Below are 23,819 nucleotides of genomic sequence, written 5' to 3'. Positions count from 1 at the left end.
CTTCTCAATGTTCTTCCGCATTTGATATTGGGGAATTCTGGGCTCACTATAGGGCCTCCAGTTTGGTCTTGGCTGGTCGGACCTACTGCTTGCCTCTGGAAACTGGATGGATGGTGCTGGTGACGCCTCTGGTGGTATGTCCCTCTGAATACACCGGGGTGCTGGTGTGGGCTGTTGCTGTGCTGGGTGTGGTAGTGGCAACCGGCAGATTCAACACAGGTAGTGGCTGGGCAGCCCTTGGACGTAGCGGAACAGCAGGTTGAGGCAACTGGTGAGCCGATAGAGAGGCTCAGCCCTCTGATCTCTGCCAGCAGGCCCTCCTCCCTTCTTTGCTGTGCTGCCAAAAAGTCCCGCATCGTGATGACCAACTCCCTTTCCCGATTCACCTGTGGATGCCGGAGCTGCAGGAGCAGCTGGGCCCCACCAGGGGGTGGGAAGGAGGAGTTTTTTCCGAGTTGCCATCTCACTTCTGTGCACACTTGGCCACGCTATTTTCCGGCAGGGGGGGAATATAAATTAGTTACTCTCAATGGGATCACCCTGGCCTCCAGCTCCACCATAAAGAATCTTGGAGATCTTAAAACTGTTTTCAAGGACTGTCCTGTCTCAAACAGCTGCAGAAAAACTAGTCCATGCATTTGCTCCTTTAGAGGCACTTCTAGACTGGATTACTGTAACTCTTTATCAGACTGTCTTTAGGACTCTGCAGTTGATCCAGAATGCTGCAACCATATATTGACAGGAACCAGGATACGAGATCATATTTCTACCATTTTGGCTTGTTTGTTTAGTCATATCTCCATTAAAGTTTATAGCAAACTGCTCTGGAAAGTGTCATGAGATAACTTTTGTTATGATTTGGTGCTATATAAATAAAATTGAATTGAATGAAAATTGTCAACCCTTCTGATTGAACAACAGGTAGCACAGCATCAATCATGACATCATCCCAGAGTGAATATTTAAAAAGATTTTATTGTAAAAAACAAAACAAAATGTAGCTTCAGCTTTCAGTTTACATTGATAATTTCAAAATCATTAGATAATTATTATTATTATCAATATCATCACACAGCCTAACCAATAAGAGCAACAGTAACTCCACCCAATCACAACCGTGACTGTCAGGGTGTGGCCTCACAGCGTCTCTGTTGTCTGTAGAGATCGAAGGTAGAGTGGGCATGGTAATGTAATGGGCGGGGCTGGACATATTCTGGCTCCTCCTCTGGTGGGAGGGGCTTCTGTCTGAGGAGGTCAGGGGTCATGAAGATGAGAGGGGAAGGGCCATCTACTGTCTTGTTGCCATGGCATTGGATAGGTGGAGCAAGCAGCAGCCTATCCTGCAACACCTGGCTTATCAGCTCATCCTCCTGCACATCAACGCTGACCAATGAGGTGAAGAGAAGCTGAGAGCGAGAGACATTTACCACTACAGACAGGCAGAGAGACAGAGAGAGAGAGCTCAAGAAAAATCCACATTAAAAAAACATTATGTAACTATTTGACCCTAAATTAACAGGAGTAGAATCAGTTTGATGGGGCACTTGAACACTTGAATAGAATGCAAGAGATCTCCTGTAAGAAGTGAACCGGGCTAAGAAGCCTCTTTGGACATCATAGCAGAGCTGAAGCTTTGGAAGTCTCTAATGTGCTTGCTCTATGGGTGCCACAATGCAGAAGCAAATGTAGAAGATGGAGGTAATTTCATGTCTGGAAACCTTTTGGTTTCATGTACCACTGACCGCTTCCACAGGAATTAATCCTTTAAGGCAGTGATTCTCAAACTGTGGTACTCCCTCCAGTGGTACACAGAGCAATCAACCATTTTTATTAAAATTAAATAAATTAATTTCAAACCATATAACTATGGAAATACTACTAAAATTCAAATTCATATAATTATAATATTGCTGAAATTTATTTAAAATCTGTTCTGTCTTTCCTGTGATATATGTTGTTTCAATGTAAGCCTACTACACAGGTCAGAGTGAATGAGAGCAAGTGAGTGCCGGCATTAATAAACCTGGTAAATCAGACAAATAAGAAGTTATTTCCTTCCAGCAGTTACGTTCAGACAATAAATAAAGCAAAATAAAGACAATAGATAAATGAGGCAATAATTAGTCTGGCTGACTGCTCGACATGTTTAAATCCATCCATCGATGTCCTGCAGTAATCAGATATATTTATCAGAAGTCCAATTTTTAATTCAACGGTGAATCAGAATACTATAAAACCTATAATTGGTAGTGGTATAACTGTGAGATCAATCAGTTATCTGTCCTCATTTAAACTGTTCATTCATTCATGATGATTCATGATGGTGAGGATACATGAGATTAGGTAAATAAGCACCCTGTGTGTGCACTTCACCTACCTTCAGTAGCCCTGGTGTTAATCAGGTTTTTTGTCCTCTCTGACCTCTGTAAAGTCTCCTGAACAGCCTTCTGGGAGTTAAACTCTGCCTCCTGCAGGACAACAAATGGGTTACCATGGTAAACAGCTATTAGTCAGCTCAGTCATGATTTATTGAATCCTGCTGAAAAACAGTATGAACCTGCAGTGACTGAAGCTCCGCCTTCAGAGCCAAAGTGGTGTTTAGCTCCACCCTCTCCATACAGTCTGGATCTTGATTGGATGCTGCAGCAGGAACCTGCTGTTTGGGCGCTCCACCAATCAGAGGAGATAATGAAATAAACAATTTTATTGATTATTCCACTACTCTACTGATCACTGAGACAATTAATAAACAGTGTCAACAATATCAGTGAAATATGCACAAGCCTTTACAGCAAATAACTGCCAGAGATATTTGAATCTTGTGAGTTTCTGAATACCCAGATGTTATTCTATTCTATTCTATTCTATTCTATTCTATTGGATCACTGCTGAATTGTTAGTGGAGCAGGTTCTCTGGTAAAAAACCCAAAGAGAAGCCCAGACACAATCAAACATAAAGCTCTGAGTGTTATTTGTATGTTGATTAAACCTTTCTCGCAATCCTCTATTTCACATATTTTACAGTGCAGATGTTTTGATTGTTGTCCACAACTCTCATATGCAAGATTATTTCTTTCCAGCCATGATGAGCCCTGAACTCCAGCAGAGCTGTCAGAACATTTTTATTTCACTGAAGGTCCGAAAAGTTTATTTTTAAAATCTCCTCTCAAGTTTATTATTTTAGGCATTTTTAAATTTAGCATCTCACAGTATCAGTACAGTTTGGGCATTATTGGTTTTTTTATAAATATGAAATATGTGCCAATTTATTCAGGCACTGTCCAACTCTAGTTACCATGGTGACGTCCTCTGCTCCTTCTCTGAGCTCTGACTGGCTGCTGAAGCTGGCTGTCTCTGCTCAGAGTCATGTGAGGCTCCGGTGTTACTGTAACAACAACTGGCTCTTCAAAACACACCTGAAGGAGACCAGACAGAGAACAATGTCACACAGACAGTTTCATCACAGTTTTTCTTTTTATTGTGTTTTATCAGTCAACGTCCGGTCTCAACTTCTCATATGCAAAATACCAGCAGTGCAGCTGTTGTCTCTTTCTCCAAACAAGAATTAAGGTTGGTTGTTCATCTGTTATACCTTTTTATATTAATTAAGGTTTAACAGTAGCTCAGCAGGCTGTTCCTAAATCTGACAGCTGACAGTAAACATCCCCTAAACAACAAACGAACATCATGTTGTTTAATGTTACACAGTTAGCTCCTCAAACACTAAATCAGATCAGTTCTTTATTTGGTCCTATATTCAGAACCTCACTTGTAAACTACAATAAGTCCAGTCTTCTATCTATGACAGGAATGTTCCATTAGTGCGACCAATCACAACATGAATGATGATTCTTTATTGATCACTGAAGTTCACACCAAGACCAACTGTGGTTCAACCGAAACCCCGAAGCAGTTACCCCCTTGGTGTGCTTCGTTTGGGTTAGCATGAACACCAAACTTGAACTGTGGTGCAGACCAATCAGCCACTCTCTGGCCTGCCTCATAGGGCTGCTCTCAGGCCGCTGTCAATCTCAGGAGTGGTTCATTTCTAGTATGAACACATACCTCTCATACCAAATGACCACAGGAAGTGCACCACTGTATGTGTCATATCATTGGTTAAAAAACATTTTGCCTGGTGGTGTTAAGCTCAGTTGGTAGAGCAGCCGCTCCATGTACGAAGGCTCAGTCCTTGCTGCAGAAGCCCAGGGTTTGAATCTGACCTGTGGCTCTTTCCCGCATGTCATTCCCCATCTCTCTCTCTCCACATTCCTGTCACTCTTCAACTGTCACTATCAAATAAAGCTTGAAAAGGCCAAAAAAATAATCTTTAAAAAAACAAAAAAACATTTTGCCTTCATGTTTCGGTGACTCATGTTTTCTTTTAATACTCTCACAGTAGCTCACAGGATGTTGGGAAAAGGCCTGTTATTGATCACCTTTCTTCCTGTCTGTCCTCGGGGGCGGGACTTCAACTCTGATTGGTCACTCTGATGACTCTTCTTCAGTGGGCGAGGCTTTATTTTTGTGTGGCAGGTCTTGGGGGCGGGGCTAAGTGTGACGGACAGGTCGAGTTCAGGACAGCAAGTCAGAGAGGAGGAAGGGACAGAGAGGGGGAAGGGGGCAGGGGGAGGAGAGGAGGGAGGAGAGAGGAGGGAGGAGGAACTCATCCTGGCAGGAAACGACAGAGTGAGACATGCTGGTGACTTTCAGGGAATACGCCTTTAAAAAGAACGTCCTGATAATTACCATCAGATTCTTTTACAAAGACTTGAACATCTATTTGGCATTAAAGGAACCGCACTAAGTTGGTTAAGTAAGTCTTATTTCTTAGATCAATCTCAGTTTCTTCGTGTTAATGATGACGTCATAAATGCACACCAAAGTCAGTCAAGGAGTTCCACAAGGTTTTGTGCTTAGACCAATTCTATTTGGCTTATATATGCTTGCTTTAGCAACATTATTAGGAATTACTTCATTGTTATGCTGATGACACCCAATTATCCACCAATGCATAATGAAACTGTGGAAATTGTCACAACATACTATTTGAAAACGGAGGTTACTGTAAAACTAAGGTAACAGAGGATTCACCTTCCTCGAAAACTAAACTCATTCTCTGTCAGTCTGACCATCCTGTCGCTTTTATCAATTTGTTTTATCTGTTGGTTTCAAAGCCTTACGGTTAGAAACAGAGACAGCCTAAACAGCATTGTTAGAATCTGTTCAAACATCACTGGAGTATTTTGGCTTCTTCTGAACATACTTGCGAGTTAATTTTCTCTGTTGCGATCAGGGCGGTGTTACGCCTTACCTGCTTGTAAAACCAACCGACACTCTAAATCGTTCATTCCCTCTGCAGTCCGACTGCTAAATGCTCTGTAGTCTTGTTCTTAATCCATTGTTGGTGTACGTTTTTATCTGGTCTCATCCGTTTTTTTAAATTATTTTTATCTTGTACTTTTGTAGTTTATTTATCTATTATGTATTGACTCTTCTGCATTTAGCTCCCTTGTATCATGTATCTATATGTTTGTATGTGAATGTGTCTCTGTGTGTGTAAAGCTGCTCCAAACTAATTGCTCAAGTGGGATTAATAAAGTTGTTCTGAATTTGTTTTGAATTTCAATTATATTTATTAATCAAGCCTGATGAAACCGATCAGCTGAACTTAAAACATGCCTTAAGGACATAAGACTAGATTTCTGATGTTAAATTCAGGCAAAACTGACCTTGGTTCACCTCAGGAACTCTCTTTCTAGCGACTTAGTTACTTTAGATGGTCACCCTGGCCTCCAGCTCCACCATAAAGAATCTTGGAGTTGTTTTTTATCAGGATTTGTCCTTTAACGTCCACATAAAACAAATTTCAAGGACTGCCTTTTGTCACCTACGTAATATCGCAACAATCAGGCGCAAACTGTCTCAAACAGATGCGGAAAAACTAGTCCACACATTTGTTACTTCTATTCAGTTCAATTCAATTTTATTTATACAGTGCTAAACAAAAAAAGTTATATCATGCAGTATGGACACTTTCCATATAAAGCAGGTCTAGACTGCACTCTTTATCATATTATCTACATTCTTTGGACTATTGTAACTCTTTGTTATCAGGCTGCTCTAATAAGTCTCTTAGGACTTTGCAGTTAATTCAGAATGCTGCTGCACGTGTTCTGACAGGAACCAAGATCAGAGATCACATCTCTCCCATTTTGGCTTCCTTGCATTGGCTCCATATTAAATCTAGAATAGAATTTAAAATTCTTCTCCTTACATACAAATCTCTTCATGGTCAGGCACCATCTTATCTAAAAGAGCTCATAGTACCTTACTACCCCTCTAGAACACTGCGCTCTCAGGATGCTGGGTTCCTTGTGGTTCCTTTGGTTTCCAAAAGTAGATTGGGAGCCAGAGCTTTCAGCTATCAGGCTCCTCTTCTGTGGAACAAACTACCATTCTGGGTTCTGGAGGCAGACACGGTCAACACTTTTAAGTAGACTTAAGACTTTCCTTTTTGATAGAGCTTATAGCTAGGGCTGGCTCAGGTCATCCCTTAGTTATGCTGCTGTAGAACTGCTCTTCCCTCCCTCTCTCATGAACACATGACTATATATAACTGATAACTGAACTTCTTCTTCTCTGGTCTCAGGTTCTCATGGACCTACACATACTAGAACTTATTACAAGTTGAAAACAGATAAGTTAGCTGACCAACTATCCCGCCAGCATGTTATTACAACTCTTATATATTATATATTACAACTCTACGTCTCACAGTCCGTCACTTTCTAACACTGACCGTTTACCGGCCAGTTACCATGGTAACGTTCATGAATCACTGTAGCTAACGCTATCATTGTATTTTGTGGTGGTTAACGGAGTTTCCGGTGACTGGCTAACCCTGACACAACCCCGTGTAACGTTAAGGGAACGTTAGCTCCGTCCCTGCAGTCTGACAGCTGCTCTCCGGTCTGTTGTCAGAGTAACTGGAGTACAGTTAGCCGCTAACGTTAGCGCGTCATTAACGTGTGTGTGTTACCTGATTCTGTCCGGTCAGAAACGATCCTCAGCAGCGTCAGGTCCTCCCTACAAAACACACTCACACTGTCTCTATCTGAAGATAAGCTGCACGATTATATTATATCATATTTATTATATCATCCATCTTCATTTGAATCTCCCTCCACACCAATCATTTCCTCCTTCTTCATGCAGTTCTTCTTTCGAGCTTTATTTATACGAATAGCTGCATCAGCGCCCGCAACTGGTCTGGAGTGCGAACCACAATGTACTGTATTTACATAAAAACAAGCTCTTCTCAGTCATATTAGCTATTCTGATATATATTATTTACACGTACATATATATATATATATATATATATATGATGATGTATTTCCACATTTAGAAATAATTATTTCGCAAAAGTGTCAGTGTCAGTGTCTTATGTCATGTGTAATACTTGGGATTGAACTGTTAACAAAAATATATTTCTGAAAAGGACAGCATTCATTTTACACAGACTTTATTTCACAATTAATTATACAATTAAATGAATACACAAATAAATGAATACAAAAAAATCTCAAACCTCTGACTGAGATGACTCTTGCCAGCCACTGACTTAAGTGTAGTTCTTCACTATGCTAATGTTTAGCCCTCTGGCTGGGACATGTGATGGAGAAATGGCGGTGAGGTCTAACTGCAGACACTGCTGAGGAGTGCAGTGCACCATGTGAGAATGCAAAAGTAAAATGACATGAGAATATAAATACTAGTTCTAGTTAAGCCACACTAAAGAGGATGGATACTGAGGATGGGCTCACACTGGGCAGGTGGAATTACAGGCGTGGTCTGACAACAAGCTTACTCTATTTCTCTAAGAAACAGGAAGGAGGGAGGGGGAAAAATCCTAAACTGCAGCGATGGCTTCATGAAGAAGTTCAGGTAACAAGTGTTGGTAGGCTACTTTGGTTTTTTGCTTCTCGTCTACGGTCTTCCCTCCCACTGGAACAGAAGAGTGAGGAGGGCTGGACGATGAGGTGGATGGAGGCATTATGTTCGCTAGCCCCTGGACTCCAGAGATCTGCAGGGAGACAGAGGATTGTGCTGCATGATGGATATATGACCACAATAATGATCACTACACATGAGCTTAGTACTACACTGGCTTCTGTAAGACTTCCCTGAGGATGCAATGAGAAGAATATTCATCCATCTATTGAAGAAATCACTGTCTCATGCCAGCGTGAGACAGCTCTTAGAGGGTTAACACACATTCCCATTTCCACCTAATATTAATGTAATCTGTGATCAGTGACGCTGGCAGAGACAGTGAGTAGAGAAAACCCCTCACAGGTCCAGAGAGAGAGAAAAAACATTTTGCTGTCTTTGATTGAGTCACTTTTTTTCCCGCATCATTTCCTGTTAGTATGAAATTGAAGTTTGTTGATTTTCTATAAACCAAATAATGAATGTATACTGTGATGGTGAGTATGCAGTACATGATGTATAGAGTGAATATGTAGTCTGGATTGGGGTACAGTGTTTGCCTGTACTTAATTAACAGTGGTGACTGGGTGCAGCCTCACGAGTAACTGGTGTGCTGCTGTCGTCTCCGGGCGCTCCTCATCTTCTCAAAGCGAGCCTCCATTTCCTCCAGGACCTTTGGGGTGTAGCGGACTACCAGTTTGACTGAACCCTGGGCAGCTTTCAGCAGCTCCACAGCCTTCTCGTGGTGCTCCCCTTCAACACTCTGCATGGGCATCAACACACAATATCTATAAATGTTTTGTCATGAGAAGACAATAAGTATTGTCATTGTTTACAGCATGACTTTGAATACTTTGAAACCTCTAAGGTACAATTAGAAAGTAACGTCGTATTTCTCTCTCTCTATAAATAATATACAATACAATTTCTTACGCACGTTTTGCGCTCATGAAGGTTCAGTGTCATCTGCAGTCTGGGGAGGGGGGAGACTGCTCTCCAGTGTTTTGAATTTGATCTGTGGTGTCCAATCTTACATATTGCACCTTTAAAACTGGTTTTAAAATAAACTTGTTTGGGTGTGTGCTGCTCCTCTCAAGCTGGTCTTTTGTAGTTCACAATGGGACTGAGCTTCTTACCACTCCGTTGACGGACAGCAGCTGGTCTCCTCTCTTCAGCCCTCCTTGGCGGTCGGCCACTCCCCCGGGGATCACTCTGGAGATGTAGATGGGGGAATTCTGCTCTTTGCCCCCCATGATGTTAAAGCCCAGACCCTCTTCTGTCTTGGGCAGCTCCACCACCCTTGGGTGGGCATGGCCCTCGCTGGCTGCAAAGGCTGCCACTGTGGCCTGGTCAGGACGGCAAGCATAGGATCAGCAAAAAAATATTCCACATGAAATTGTATAAAATGAGCCTCAAGTTACATAACTGAGTGTACCACACACAGCTGTTGGCTGTGGACTGTACAGCAGACCTGTTTTTCAGTGCAGTGACGCATCACAAGTAGCAGTCTATTTTCCTGACTTTGAAATGAACTTCACCTGTCTGTGTGGTACTTTGGGGCACAGTAGTCTGTCTTAAAACACCCTTTAGTTTGCTATAGTCATTACTTGGCTGATGTTAATAATGGACTTCTACAGATCAAGTGGAGATCTCCAAAAGTTACAGTCTCCTTCAGTTCATTAGGTCTCTGCAGCTGTCTCAAGGCAGCAGACAGATAATGTATGTTGACATGTTGATCTGCAGCCTCTGACTTAAGGAATTGCTGCACCAGAGTGCAGTGCCGTTTAATACAGCTGTCCACTGTGTTGATTAAATCACATTTAAATCATGAAATCAGGCGCACACACCTCTACACACGTTATATTGTATCTCAGTATAACTGTATAACAGTGTTCTGCCTGTTTATGCTGGAGATGACCATGAACTCTTTAGTCAGTAGTTTGCATGTACCTTGGCTGTTGCCTGTGCTCGCACCTCTGGTCCTCCAACAATGTCTAGAGTGTCATATAACTGCTCATATACCTGAAGGACAACAGAGAGAGCACATGAGTCACATGAGTGATATACAGCATTACAAACAAAAAGGTTGAACCATTAAGTAATTGAATGATAACACATCTGTGACGATGAGCCACATGTTTGTCCATTGATCAGGGCTTTGATAAATGAGGCTAAAACAGTTCAAAGAACAGTTAAAAGAATAGTTCAACATTGTGAGGAAACACCTTCACTCGAGAGGGAGGAGGGATGAACATCAGCCTCATGTCAGTGTGTCAGCACAGAGCTGGAATAAGGGTTAGCCTAGCTTATAAAGAATGGAGGCAGGGGAAACAGCTATTTGCTGATGAAAGCCATGAGATGCAGTTCAAAGATCATTACGTATGTTTGTTTTTACAGGCCAAAGAGCAGATGCTTAGCGTGTGTGCGGGAGTAAATGTGGTGACACCTGAAAGCATACCCTCAATATGTTAGATGGAAGGAAATATTAGATTATGAATATTAGACTTCCCCTCTACGTGCATACCTCTCTGATAGTGGCACAGAACTTGCTCTGGAGGACTCTCTGCAGGGCCTGCAGTTTTGGAGGAGGCAATTCACCGCTCCGCTGCAGCCGGTCCAGTAGCTCAATCACCCTGCACACATCTAACACACACAAAACACACACAGATTACCAACAAGGTGTCACAGGCAGCTGTCACTGTAAGGAACAGATCCTCAGCTGGGACTCCACGGGCCAAATATGATTTATGTGTTATGCAATTACTAGTAATAAGTAATGTAATTAACTACAAATAATATTTTTTAATATAACATAATCATTTTAATTTTAAATTCACTCCATCATCATGAAGCAGCCCTCAGCTGATAATCAAATGCAACCACACCTTGAAGGTTCTGCCGGTGGCACAAGTTACATGACAATATGTAGAAACATGAGCTATAGAAACATGGCCTGGCTGTCACAAAAAACTCTAGAAATATTGGTAGCTTTCAATGAAAATAAAGTAGAAAAAATAAAGTTGCTTATTTATATCATATGGATATAGGGATACACATTATACTACATTGGGCGCTAAAATGCTATTGCATGAGATATTTCATACAATTCATTCCTACAGTTTAGTTGATCTGTGCGCACGTTAGTGTGCATGCAGAGAACAATCGAGCCTTTCTTCAAGGCATTAAGTTCAGTGCATGCACTGACAATTAACTAAAATATAAAATAAAGTTGACATAATTATCTTCGCCATAATAAACCAACTTTAAATGCATAGGTAAGCTATCAACACAGATATGGCAGGGCCTAATCCACTCAATCATCTGACAACCATTTAGAGTCATCTGCATTCACATGCTCGGTGTGCTGCCCCCGACAGCTCCTGAGTAAATGAGCAAAGAGTTGGAGTATGGGTGGAGCTAAATGTAGCCTGGTTTGCTCAAACAAGCCACCTGTGATGACACTTACCTGTCAATCAAAGCACCCACGCTCTTAATTCTACATAACTTTAAGCCTTAATATAATGTGAACAGGTGAGTTGTATATAAATTCACACTCAGTACAGTTGTCATTATCGGGGAAATTAGCTATAGAGACCAAAACTGTTTTTTGTACCAGGCTGTAAACATGTTTATTTCTGCTGTGAAGTTGGACATTTGAACATGGGGACTTATGGAGACTGACTCACTTCTGGAGCCAGCCTCAAGTGGACGTTAGAGGAATGAGCAGAGGTTGCCTCTTCAAGGACACACGGAGTTTCAAAACAGCACTTCGGAAACCATGTCCATCCTTTCTGTCAGTTGTATGAACATGATGACGTCATCACCTTGTCCTGTGGCGTTTCAACTTACACAGATTCAATAATGACGTCAGAGCCCTGCATTGGTCCATTGTGGGTTTAATGGGTTTAACTGGAGGCTCATGCCGCCCCCCCCCCCCAAAGTCTGCAGGCCGCACCCGCACTTTGTCTGTCCAGAGGTCGATACCTCCATCACACCCGCGCCTACATCATCATCATCATCATCATCATCACGGCTCCGTCCACCGCTCCCCACGGTGCTCCAGGCCCGTTACAAACGGGTTCACCATAAGAGACTCGATGTACAGCTAGTATTTCATTCAAATGACATTTATATAGAAGTGCTTATTACACACCTTCTCTCTCTCACACACACACACGTTGATTGATCGTAAATGCTCTATAGTTTGGTTAGAAACAGATCTGAGATCAGCAGGCAGCCGTCCCAGCCTCGTGGATTTCAGGTTGTGGGATTGTGTCCAGGAGGAAGTCAACAATGATCCGGATCAGTCTGCGTGGATTCGACAGCTAATGACGTTTACAACGAAGGAAACTAGACGGGCCGAGCCGCGTAACTGCGACACACACACACACACACACACTTTGAGATTATTTGTGAACACTCACCGTCTTTTGGGTAAATTAATATTTATCTGTGCATGTGTCAGTCAGGTAATACGGAGGCCTATTTACAGTACCTCCGTTCAATTCGCCGGTAGGTCACGGTGAGCTCTGGCTCGTAACGTTACCTCTTTCCAGGCAGAGCGGCTCCGTCATCGCCGCCATGTCTGCTTCCTTGGCGGGGTGGTAGTAAGAGGACATCATCGTGAGCTCCTCCGCGTCCAGGCTAATCCTTCTTAACGCTGCGTGGATGAGCAGAAAAGCTGGCTCACAACAAGGCGTGCTCCATCCTTATGATGACACGGTGAACAGACTGAACATGAGAGATGAGGGAGTGAGGGCAGAGATGGAGCACACAGCTGGTGTACAGCTCCGGCTTCACTGCGTGACTACACGATGAGCATCTACGTGTGTTTAAAGCGCTCCACACTGAAGACAAAGAACACTTTTTATTTGAAATATAATCTACACATGAAGATGTTTCTGTTCAGGTAAATAAGCCACGTGGACCTGAATGAATTAAAGTCATTAATCAAACCCATTATTAGTCAAACTAATACCGTTTTTAGGTGCTCATCAATTCATTCTGTGTTTTGACTTTTTGGACATGCACTGGTTGCATTCATGCAGTATAAATCAGACTGTAGAGAATTGACATATTCAATCTAACACAGACATTTTAAAAATGTTTTATTCCAGAATGAATAAACAGAACAGCCCTCAATGTCACAACACTACATTTCCTTCAGTTTCACATACATTGAGCAGAAATTGGTCACTGGGTCCAAATAAGAATACAGTCTTAATTAATCTGGAAATAAGAGACAACACAATCTACCCAGCTAAAAACGAATAGAGCTCGTGTTCATCAAGTCCATCCCAAACAAAGAGTAGAAAAAAAAAAAAGCTTCAATCAATAAGGTCATCTGAAAACATTTAGTGGCACGGATTAGTTGGGCAATGCAGGAAAACTGCAACTTTGGTGAGATCAAATCAGTTATGAGTCAACTGTCTGAAACAAAGTGGAATATTTCAGATTCTTGACAGATCAGAGAAAGCTAGCATGGCGTCTGCCACGGCACAGGAAGCCTGAGTGATGTCAGGGCTTCAGTACCAGACAGGAAAGTATGAAACAACTTATTTAGAAGTGGAAGCCTGCTGGGAGAGGGACCGGCTTAGTACTCATCTCCTGGTGCCTCCATCTTGTAGCCGTTCTCACTGGAGACATAGCCATCAGCCGACGGCACTGACTGCTGGTCCATCATGATCCCATCCTGACTGTACTCCTCCATGTGTGGTGGTGCTCCTGCCTCATCCTCATTACCCACGTCATCCTGGGGGCCCATGTCATCTCGTAGGGAACCATGGCGCTCCTCTCTGCGCTCCCCCCTGTCTCTCTCCCCCCGATCCCTCTTGTGCTCCCTGTCTCTGTCCCGGTCTCCCCTGCGCCTGTCTCTGTCCCTGTGGCTGCGCCTGCGGTCCCTGTCCCTTTCTCGTTCTCGATCTCTACGCTCCTCCATGCCCTCACCAACTTCTCCTTCATGGTCCTCCAGCATCCGCTCACCACCCTCGGGGGCTCCATCTCCCTGGGCAATTTCCTCTCCATCAAGTCCCTTGCCCCTCTCTCTGTCCCTTTTGCGATCCCGACTCCTGCTCCTTCTCTTACGTTCTCTACTCCTCTCCCTACTCCTGCTGTCTCCTCCCGCTGCCCCCCCACGTTCCCTTTCTCGCTCTCGACGCCTGCTACCACCAGTGGCATCATCTCCTCCTGCAACCGGTCTTTCTCTCTCCCTCTCTCTCTCCCGGGAACGGGTACGTCGACGGCGTTCACGAGATCGGGACCTCCGGCGCTCTCCTCTGTCCTTCTCCCTGTCACGCTCCCGACTGCGCTCCCTCCGTTCTCCACGATCCCGATCACTATGAGCAGTGAGGACAAAGCAAAGACGGTTAGACACACCAGTACACAATGTAAGACAATGTAACAGGTCTTCCCTGAAAATACTCACCCCCCCAGGGGCCGGTCATCATAACGTGAGGCATCATCTCGGCCAGAGTGCTTGATATTGACATCGGCTCCACCTCTCCTAGTGCCACCCAATCCTCCACCTGGTTAAGAAATCCAACAGGAGTCAAATATGTGTTAACTGCTCAGACATGATCTGGAAAGCCAAAATGGTGGCAAACATTTTGCTCATCCGTCTTAACACTAAGCTAGACTGTAACATGTGCATAATGCTACACACAAATATTCTAGCTGTTTTAACAAGCTCAGCATCTTATGGAGAGCCCAAAGCCTCCCAGCAACACTACACTGTCATCTAATGCAATACAAGTGACAACTAGTTATTTACTCCACTCCAATCCACTAGTGGAGTAAGGATCACTGACGGTGCAGATACAGAACATCTTGCCTGTCCCTCTCTGGCTTCAGTGCTCATGCTTAAAAAGTTAGGAGGTGCACTTCATTGTACTGATGACAAAGTGAAGGCTGTGGATAATAGTGTTTTGAAGAAGAAGAAAAACACCAGCACTGATGAGCATGTGTAGAATGAAAAACTTGAATAATGTTCATGATGGTGTCAGTCCTTTTTAGACGCCTCTGCTTCAGTCTTTTGCTTAAGGGCCTGTTGCTCAATTAAAAACAAGGAATAAAATATGGCAGCTGACCTAGCCGTCGTGGATGCCATCCTTTGACAGTGCGTCCTCGTTCCACGTCCACCAGCACCCTTCTACCATCAATCTTCTTCCCATCGGCATGCTTGTAGGCGGCTGGAGAAGAGGAATGGGAAGAGGGAAGGCAGAGGTGAGACAGGAGTATAACTGCATCAATGTGGCCAAGGAAACAAACAGTGCATCATTATACTGACCAGGAGCAGGCGAAGCCGAGATGGCTGCTCTCTGGGTAAAAGCTGAAGGATAATGGGAGTAGACTTCCTTCCACCCGATGAGTGATTGATATGTTACAGTTTTAACTGCATCACTGAGTTACCCAACATTCACTTCATTGATGGTCTACGTTTACAAACAGTGGTGTTGAAAAGCCTGTGTCTTCACTTGAAGTTGTTCAGGTAGTCTTAAGGATGATTATGTGGATAGTCATGATTTGATTGATCTTTAATGTATTACAAATGCTAAAATAGACTGGTAAATGTGCAGATACAGTAGCACATCAACGCTAAGACAAATTGCCAAATTAACACTACAATATTTTAAACCTGATATTATGACAGGTATACATGGATCTGTTGTAGTGGCTTTGATCTGCTGAAACCTTTTACAAACTTCATAACAAAGCAATGAGGTGGAAGCAATTGAGAGTAACCAGACTGACCAAGAATGTTTCAGAAGCATTTTACCTGTCAGACTTAAATTGCTCAGATTTCATTTAGGTGCTTCCATCATGAGTGAATGGCTATGTAATCGCTTCCCTTTGTTTGTTTTTACAACAGGGAGTCTGCACTGGCTGTTTTATTTTGAACATTGACCAGATTCTCTGTCATTTCTGTTTCTGACTTCCAGCCAGCCTGATGCAGCTGCTCACAGCATCAGAATCTGAGGCGTACTGCGTTGTCAGTTATCTAGAATGGGCACGATCAGCTCCGGCGGCTGCAGTGTAGCTGTGCCCAGGCGAGATGAGATTTAGGGGTAACATTTTATCGACGCGGGGGCTCCAACATTTGACATGTTTCAATCTCATGTACATTCACAGTCATCCCATTATACCACATAACAGTCTTTCAATCCATCTTGTATGATGGAAGGACTTGGTGAGGTCCAGGCAGCTTATCCTGGCTGCCACAATGGTCTGATGTGATGATGATCCCTGAGGGTAACTTACCAAGAAGAGGGCCTTACCAAAACCCATCAGTTACAGCATACACTCCGAGGGCCTTACCAAATCCTCACATATACATTCTGAGGGCCTTACCAAACTCCCTCACTCATACTGTACAGTTGATCATCTTACCATTACCCTTAACTCATGGACCTTAAGTCCCCAGTCATAGGACCTTACCAAAATCCCTCCGCGACAGAATACACATACGGTCACAACAACTATCAGGGGCCTTACCAGAACCCCTCCACTTCCTGTATTTACTAAAGGATGACAACATCCCAGCCAATGACAGGGCCTTACCAAACCCCCACCAGTCCTACCAAAACTGACTAACTGAGAAAAGAAAAGAAAAAACAAACAGATAACAGAAGACGGGGAAACCTGCCTTACAGGAGTTGCCTTATCACAACCCCAACCAACTAAGCAAAGATCTTTTAAACTGAGAATAAGTCATGTTCCTAATGCTGACATTTCTTCAATTTAAGTGGCTTGAAATATCAAAGTGATTTAGGGCGTCCAGTGTCTAAACTTATTTACTGACATGTGATAAGCTGAAACTATGGAAGCCATGTCTTGACCTTACGATTCTTATGAATTCATCTGTAAAACTATAACAACTAGTAGCTTTACTTATGTAGTGAATAAATAATGTATGAATAGCCCATTTAGCAGAATTACCAACAACATTCCCCTCATCTGCCTTTTCTATTAAAGCCAGCTTAGATTTAAGTCATTTGGATGAATTGTGAATTAACCTAGGTGAGATCTGAAGATTTTCTAGAGTCAAACAACACTTGTTGTGAACTGTATTTAAACTTAAGGCTCTACAACCGACAAGCCACTCAGGGAGATGCTGACAATACTAGCAGTTTGGGGAGAAAGATGAATCAGCACTGATAATTTGCAGAAAACCTGAGCCTAATAGACTCGAGGTGTTTTAATTTTCACGTGAATCTCATCAGCTCAGAGCACAAGCTATGGACAGGCTATGACACTAACCTACCAGCCAAATAAGTAAAACTCCTTAATAAAGTTCATGAGTGTCATTTATATTTGTATTGAAAACTACATATATATCCAATGACCTCTATTTACACATTTCTGCAATAAAGATTGAGCCAGGACAAACCCTGAATAATGGTGCAGTTTTCAGAGTGGGCATTTGTGACTATGCACGACAAACGTCAGCATTTGGGCTATGCTGCAATGTAAGACTAGCAAAAGAAAAATTCTTACAGATCTTATATTTGCACTGTTTGAAAGTGTACAGTGTTATTTTGTTTATTTGCTGTTGGGTGATCTACAGCAATGCATCATATTTTTAACTAAATATATGAACTTGTGAACGAACAGCAACTCAATAAAAACTAAAACTACAAACATTCTGTGCGACATGGAGCGAGCAGGCTTTGTTTTGTTTTTGATTTTTTTTCCTCCACAGGAAAAAAAATAAAATAAACTGACCTCTGTCAGCTACCTTTTCGGTCTGATGCAACTCCAAGCTATGATGAGTAGCAAAGTTACATAAACTGGGACCTTTTATTTTCTGTCAGACACATTGTCACCTACTGGAAAGACCCTTTAGAGCGGAATGTTTAGGCAGAGTCAGAACACAGCAGCTTTAGGTTTCTCTCTCGATCACCACCCTCGAAATCCCTCAATATAGCTAATCCCTCAACATATGAGCCTTCAGTGACCCGAGGTGGCTTTTACAAAAAGGGCAGAATCATTGGGCAACATTTAATACACTAGTTGTCAGGGTTGCGTTCAATGGTCAAAGCCTAAGATCCAAGTAGTAGTAATTGCACTCAAAGCTCTTTTAGGCTTGCAAAGAAAGACGCTTTACCCATTGAACGTAGCTCCTCTTCCCTATGTAGGAGATGGAGGGTGGAAAGAAATCTTACCCATCATACAAACCCATTATACCAACCATATACTGAGCTGTGGTAGTAGGGTGTAGATGTATCATAACCATCATCATCTGCCAGCCAGCTCTGGCCAATAGCCATCACAGATTGGCGGCTGCAGTGGCAATGAGAACAACACACAGTTAATATACCGTTTAGCCCCACATCCCCCCTCAGTTCACCCCTTTCTGTGACTACATGCTTGCTGTGATTCAGCAACTCTGGTCTTGAAGAGTTGATCACACTAAAATCCCAGAATGGTGTCATTGTGTTAGATGGCACCATTCACTTGTCTAATGAGACAGTACTCCATTATTCACTGTGGCATCACCACCAGCTTTAAAGATCTCACTAGTGTGGTGAAGTTTAACTAATCTCAGCATGACCAGGGTTGAAGACCACCTATAAAAACTTTGACAAACAAGCTCAATACCTAGTCATACAAAAGACGGGTCTCCGTACAGTCCTTAACACATGTCTGGTAAAAAACAAAAAAACCCATTTACAGCTTGGTGACCACCTTATGCTTACCATTAGAGTCCAACCAGGAGAGCTGCTCTTCCACAGAGCTACAACGCCTAACAGTTAAAAGACAATGTGCCCTTTGACAGGCAAAGATGTTCAACTTCACAGATGAAACACACTTCTATCTCTTGGTACTCCCACTTTTCCCCATGATGCCCCACTGAATGCAGCAGTTCCCCACCTTAACCAGACTTAGTCAACTGATAACACACATCACACACAAACACACATCACACAATCATCTGACTCAGATTTCAACATGCAAATTGTAGAACATGTCTGTCCGAGTATTCTGATGCCATAACCATCAATGTGCTCATTAGGGCTCGACAGTAACTGTTGCCAGGTTTTCGTTGGCAACCATTCGGAAAAACTGGCAACCAATTCTTGGCCGATGGTTGCCAATGGTGGCAACCAGTTTAATCATATAATTAAAAAATAGACTGTAAATAGAATGCATGCACCGGAAACGTAACTACATTTTAAATATTTGTTGCATTATTGCACCAGACAATGCACATTTACTCGCCAATCTGTTTTGCAAACTCGGCGAAGCAAACTAAATTGTTTGACTGTAGCGAAAAGTTCGACTAACCTGACTGCTGATAGTTCATATACCAGAAATGAAGGGTGGATTCAAAGACTTTAGTTTGGTTATTGTAATGAAGCTTATAATTTCATTATTAAGTTGAAGTAGAACTGTACAGCATCTTAATTACTCAAAATATAATAAAAAGGTGATTCAAAATGGCAGCCAATATATTTGGGCAACCACAAGCTGATTCCTGGTTGCCAGCCTGGCAACCATTTTTAAAAAAGGTTAGTGTAGAGCCCTGAACTTCCCTACACGTTAGAGAAAGCTGCCATCCCAGTATCATTACAAAAATATCCATATAGAATAAAGGAAAGGGGTGATCAGTGACTGATCAGGGATCACTCTTCATGAGGTTTGAGCTCAGTGCTCTGCTTTGATACTCACAGTGCATGTCTCGCTCATGCTCGTATTCGATGAATGCATAGCCCCGAGGTTTCCCCGTCCTCTTGTTGTAGACTATGTAAATCTGGAAGAAACAGGCGTGGAGATATTGGTTGGCTGCGGGATAATAATTACACACAGAGTTCATATGCTTATCACTGCCATGCAAACAAACTATAAGACAGGGTTGAATCATACTCTGTCTGCAGTAAACAAAAAATAAAGCTTCTAAAAATGCATCATTGCAGATTAGCTGTTCCATTTTTCAAATAAATCAATGTGTGTGAAAAGTAATGTGTCAGTGAAGATATTTCTACATATTTTGTATCTTTTACTACTCATGGATTTCAGATCAAGTTTTTAACATTTCATAGTTGTACAATTAGAAATAATTGAGAAGATGGATGGAACATGAATGGATGTCATGGTATTGGTCAGGAATGATGTTTTTTAACCCCAGGTTTTGTTGGGAGTAGGGATGCAAATTATCGATTAATTCATTAATCGTTAGTTGATTGACCTTATCGGCCGATTAACGGTTAACTGATAAGCGGCTTTTTTCCTAGGAACATATATTTCTCACGGTGTCTTAACATAAAGCAAAATACTGCTTATATACTGAATAAAAAAATGCATGTTATATTCCTCAACTAATGTTTTATTGTACCAGTGGGGATATGGTACAGATATGGCATTCAACCAAAATAAATTCTGCATAGAAAATTGAAATACATCAAAAAAATTATTGTGCACTGGCTCACCTGTTGCATGTGAAACATTAAGCGACATGCTATACAACATGGGCTTAGCCTACACAGTATTAAGCCTACATATAATTATCTGGTAAAGTACTTACATGAAAAACTTGAAACATTAGCAGCACCACTTATAATCTCCCTTGTTCTGAGAAAGGTAACAGTAAGATTACTAGCCCTGGAAACTTACAGTAACATGTAGTACTGAACACAACTTAAATCATCCCTGAGGAAGGTGACAGTAAAATTAGAGGGCCTCTATTAAACAATTTCCCGCAGAAATGTTGAGTGACGAGTGGGCTGAGCATGTTTATTTACACACAGGAGCAGATAGCGATGACGCGCTAGCAATTAGCATTAACATGTTAGTAATCAACATGTATTTAATTCTTAGTGGCTAATGCTAATTGCTAGCACGTCAACACGGCTGCATGCAGGTTTTGAAGGTGGTATCTTAGTGAACTCGTAGAGCTGCTGAACTTAAACGTAGTACCACAGAGTTTACACTGAGCGTCTTTGTCATCATTACTTAGTTTGAAATGCTCCATACCCCACTCCGGGTCTGTCGCCGCGTTACATTTAGGTACGTTCGGTGTGGCCTAGATTAAGCAATGGCGCACTCAACTGGCGACACCATGAAATCGCACTGAAAAAACTTCTGTGGAAAATGGCCCGAGATTCAGTTAACTCGATTAATTTAATCGATTCAATTCTTTGACAATTAACCGATTAATCGATTAACTGTTTACATCCCTAGTTGGGAGGTTCACAATATGGAATTACAGAGGATACAATTCAAATATAGTTGTACAAACATGTAAATATGTCTAGCCAAGTGAGAAACAGCAACATAACATACCCGTTTGATGGGGCCATACACCTCAAACTCACGGCGAAGCTTGGACTCCGTCGTATCATAGTTCTACAGCAAGCACAGAACACCATTAGACATGAATGTTAAGAGAACACACTGCTTTATTCATGAAACATGACAGTGTACTTCAACTCACCACTCGTGCAACAAACAATGTCTTGAAGGCATCTCCTTGTGCATTGGGGTCATTGTGGGGATCCCCTGATATAACACAGTCAGAAAAGCAGAATTAGTTTAAGTACAGCGAAAAGAGCTCATACCATACTGCGCTTTACTGTGAATACTTACAAAGCTTGAGTTCTGTCTCCACCACGGTTTGTCTCCTCTCAATCTTCTCTCGCCTCTGTTAAAGCAAAAGGTTGGAGAAAATGGTCAACAGGCAACAATCACTGTGGGAGAACTCACAGCAATGCTCATAAAGAACTAGTGCTGACTTTGGGTCACAGTTTTGTGCAGCCCCTTATGTTACGAGCAAATATTTCACTCATCTCACATCAACTCAACCAGTCGTGGTGGATGACTGTGTCCAATGAGCTTGGGTCTGCTCGAGGTTTCTGCCTGTTAAAGATTTTTTTTTCCTTGCCACTGTCACCAAGTGCTTGATCATGGTGGAACTGTTGGTCTCTGTTAATAATATTATGAAGAGTACAGTCTTTTTTTTTTTTTAAGTAAGGACAGTAAGAACTTGACCAACAGTCTCTTCCTTACATTTTTGGTTCATACCAACTGGTTGGATAAATCCAGAGAAAAGCATACATACAGCATGATAGCTGAATTATTCTTATGTATAATTATTATTCTTATGTATAGTGACTGATGAGGTGTTTGGTTATTGATCCAGCATCTCTCTGGGCTGTGAAGGGGAAATTGCATCTCTCACCTTTCTCTCCAGCCGCTCATCACGGGTCTCTGCCCTTGTTGGTGGAGGGGCGTCTCTGGGATCCTGATCACAAAGGGAGGACAGACACAAACACATGAACACACGGGGAATGTGGCAGTGTACAACTAAATGTGCTTCAATCAAAAGAAAACGAATGTGATAGTAGAATCAGACTGACCTCGAAGTGCCGGATGAACGGCGCGATGCCGCTGTACGGCTGGTTGTGATGCTTCTCGTGGGGCAACTTCTCGAGCTGAGGCAGGAAAGGGATCGGGTCCCGCGGTGCAAAGAGGGCCAGCAGATTCGGGGGTAAAAACTGCGTCATCTTTCACCTACACAAACAGTATGACCTATCGTTATTATCAGAAAGTGAATATTATCAGTAAGATGACCGAGCACGCTGCGGGTTGAGTAACACAGGCCAACATGGAGTACGGGAACTCGCAGCACAGTTAGCTCGACGTGCTAACTGTTCTCTTCACTGAGCTCAGCACAAACAGGCTGAGTGTACCGACAGACACATGTCACACACTCATTATATCAATATTATCACTTCATGTATCCCAGCAGCGGAGCGTCAGCTTTGCGCAGAGACTTACATTAGCCACCAAGCTAACAACGTTATGCTAACAAGGAGCGAGGAAACCTCTCTCCTGCTCCTCTCTTGCTCTCCTCACCTTCTCTCCTCCGATGTCTCCTCCAACGTCAGACCATGCACCAGAGGAAAGAGCGGGCGATGTGTGCAGGCCTCCCGGACCAGACTAGCAGAGAAGGTTTAAACAGTGGGCTGAAGGCGGCCCTCGCAGGGTGTCCACAGAGTGAGTGTGTGTGCGAGCTGCGAGTGTTCCTCAAAAATAAAATGGCGGGAGGCCGTAAACCGGACAAACCTGACGTAAAATCCACCCGGGTACGATTGAATGGAGCAGGAACCGGCAGCAGTGACGTCAACATGACAATGAAGTTCTCGTGCAATATGTGTACTGTGAGCGGTCTGCTGCATAATTTATAATAATAAATCTAAAAAATAAAATGTATGATAATTTCCCTCTGGGATTATTAAAGTATTTCTGATTCTGATACTGAAGGTGCTTACGTGTAGACATTAGTTAGTCAGGGGGCCAAAGCTGACATTGTAACTGATGCGGACATCTCAGAGTAGGAGCTGACAATATATAAAATATTAATATTTGACCCCTTAGGATGTAATCTAGCCAGGTTGTCGGCCTGGGAAATATTTTTTTCCTTTTTTAGAAAAAATCATCAGCAGATGCAATCTGCCCTGCCCCGGACCCAACTGCTGGCAGAAATCATGATGGTGGGACCCTGTTTTAGAACCCCCTACAGATCATCAAGGCCAAAAGTGTGATTCAGTTTAATTTATTATTTCTGTTTGTTTAGTGTATTTACCTTGTTGTATTTCTTTGTTTCTACTTAAAGAACATAATAAAACATTTCCTTACAAAAAAGTCCAAAGCAGTTATCAATGTTGCTAGCATGATAGTGTAATGTTGTGTTTAACTATGTTTCTCACGCTGGCCCTCTCATCCCTGAAGAACCCTGGTGGCTGAGGAAACGACCAGCAGGACTGATGTCTTTTAGCTAAGCTTCTCTACTATGCTTTTGAGCAAACAATGTGTGGGTAGTCTGTACT

General features: G+C 42.5%; 3 protein-coding genes across 5 annotated transcripts; all 3 read right to left on the bottom strand.

Annotated features, from left to right (window-relative positions):
* Positions 1–955: 955 nt before the first annotated feature.
* On the bottom strand, positions 956–7,240 carry ppp1r35 (protein phosphatase 1, regulatory subunit 35). 2 transcript variants are annotated; one of them, XM_027281599.1, is made up of 6 exons: positions 7,043–7,240; positions 4,440–4,671; positions 3,296–3,416; positions 2,558–2,673; positions 2,378–2,468; positions 956–1,429 (listed from the first exon to the last, which is right to left on the bottom strand). In XM_027281599.1, the coding sequence occupies exons 2-6, from the start codon at positions 4,668–4,670 to the stop codon at positions 1,125–1,127; spliced, it is 864 nt and encodes a 287-aa protein (XP_027137400.1). In that variant the 5' UTR covers position 4,671; positions 7,043–7,240; the 3' UTR covers positions 956–1,124. The 2 variants fall into 2 exon arrangements, with proteins under 2 accessions (XP_027137400.1, XP_019126203.1); XM_019270658.2 differs by having other exon boundaries at positions 2,558–2,667; positions 7,043–7,239.
* Positions 7,241–7,511: 271 nt separating this feature from the next.
* lin7b (lin-7 homolog B (C. elegans)) lies at positions 7,512–12,834 on the bottom strand. Its single transcript, XM_010754944.3, has 6 exons — positions 12,542–12,834; positions 10,520–10,638; positions 9,946–10,017; positions 9,132–9,341; positions 8,595–8,758; positions 7,512–8,089 (listed from the first exon to the last, which is right to left on the bottom strand). Exons 1-6 carry the CDS (start codon positions 12,615–12,617, stop codon positions 8,068–8,070), a joined length of 663 nt encoding a protein of 220 aa, XP_010753246.1. The 5' UTR covers positions 12,618–12,834; the 3' UTR covers positions 7,512–8,067.
* A 256-nt stretch (positions 12,835–13,090) lies between these two features.
* Positions 13,091–23,047, bottom strand: snrnp70 (small nuclear ribonucleoprotein 70 (U1)). Of its 2 annotated transcripts, XM_027281594.1 has the most exons (10): positions 22,846–23,047; positions 22,347–22,500; positions 22,169–22,231; positions 21,577–21,631; positions 21,425–21,489; positions 21,274–21,336; positions 19,663–19,744; positions 15,081–15,182; positions 14,420–14,519; positions 13,096–14,330 (listed from the first exon to the last, which is right to left on the bottom strand). In XM_027281594.1, exons 2-10 carry the CDS (start codon positions 22,491–22,493, stop codon positions 13,589–13,591), a joined length of 1,419 nt encoding a protein of 472 aa, XP_027137395.1. In that variant the 5' UTR covers positions 22,494–22,500; positions 22,846–23,047; the 3' UTR covers positions 13,096–13,588. The 2 variants fall into 2 exon arrangements, with proteins under 2 accessions (XP_027137396.1, XP_027137395.1); XM_027281595.1 differs by lacking the exons at positions 19,663–19,744; positions 21,274–21,336; positions 21,425–21,489; ... (2 more) ...; positions 22,347–22,500; positions 22,846–23,047 and adding exons at positions 18,182–18,273; positions 18,592–19,632 and having other exon boundaries at positions 13,091–14,330.
* Positions 23,048–23,819: the final 772 nt, after the last annotated feature.

The sequence above is a fragment of the Larimichthys crocea genome, chromosome VIII (assembly GCF_000972845.2).
Source record: "Larimichthys crocea isolate SSNF chromosome VIII, L_crocea_2.0, whole genome shotgun sequence".
In the NCBI taxonomy this organism is placed as follows: domain Eukaryota; kingdom Metazoa; phylum Chordata; class Actinopteri; family Sciaenidae; genus Larimichthys; species Larimichthys crocea.
The sequence above is the reverse complement of the archived record's forward strand: the minus strand, read 5'-3'. Positions and strand labels throughout refer to the sequence as shown.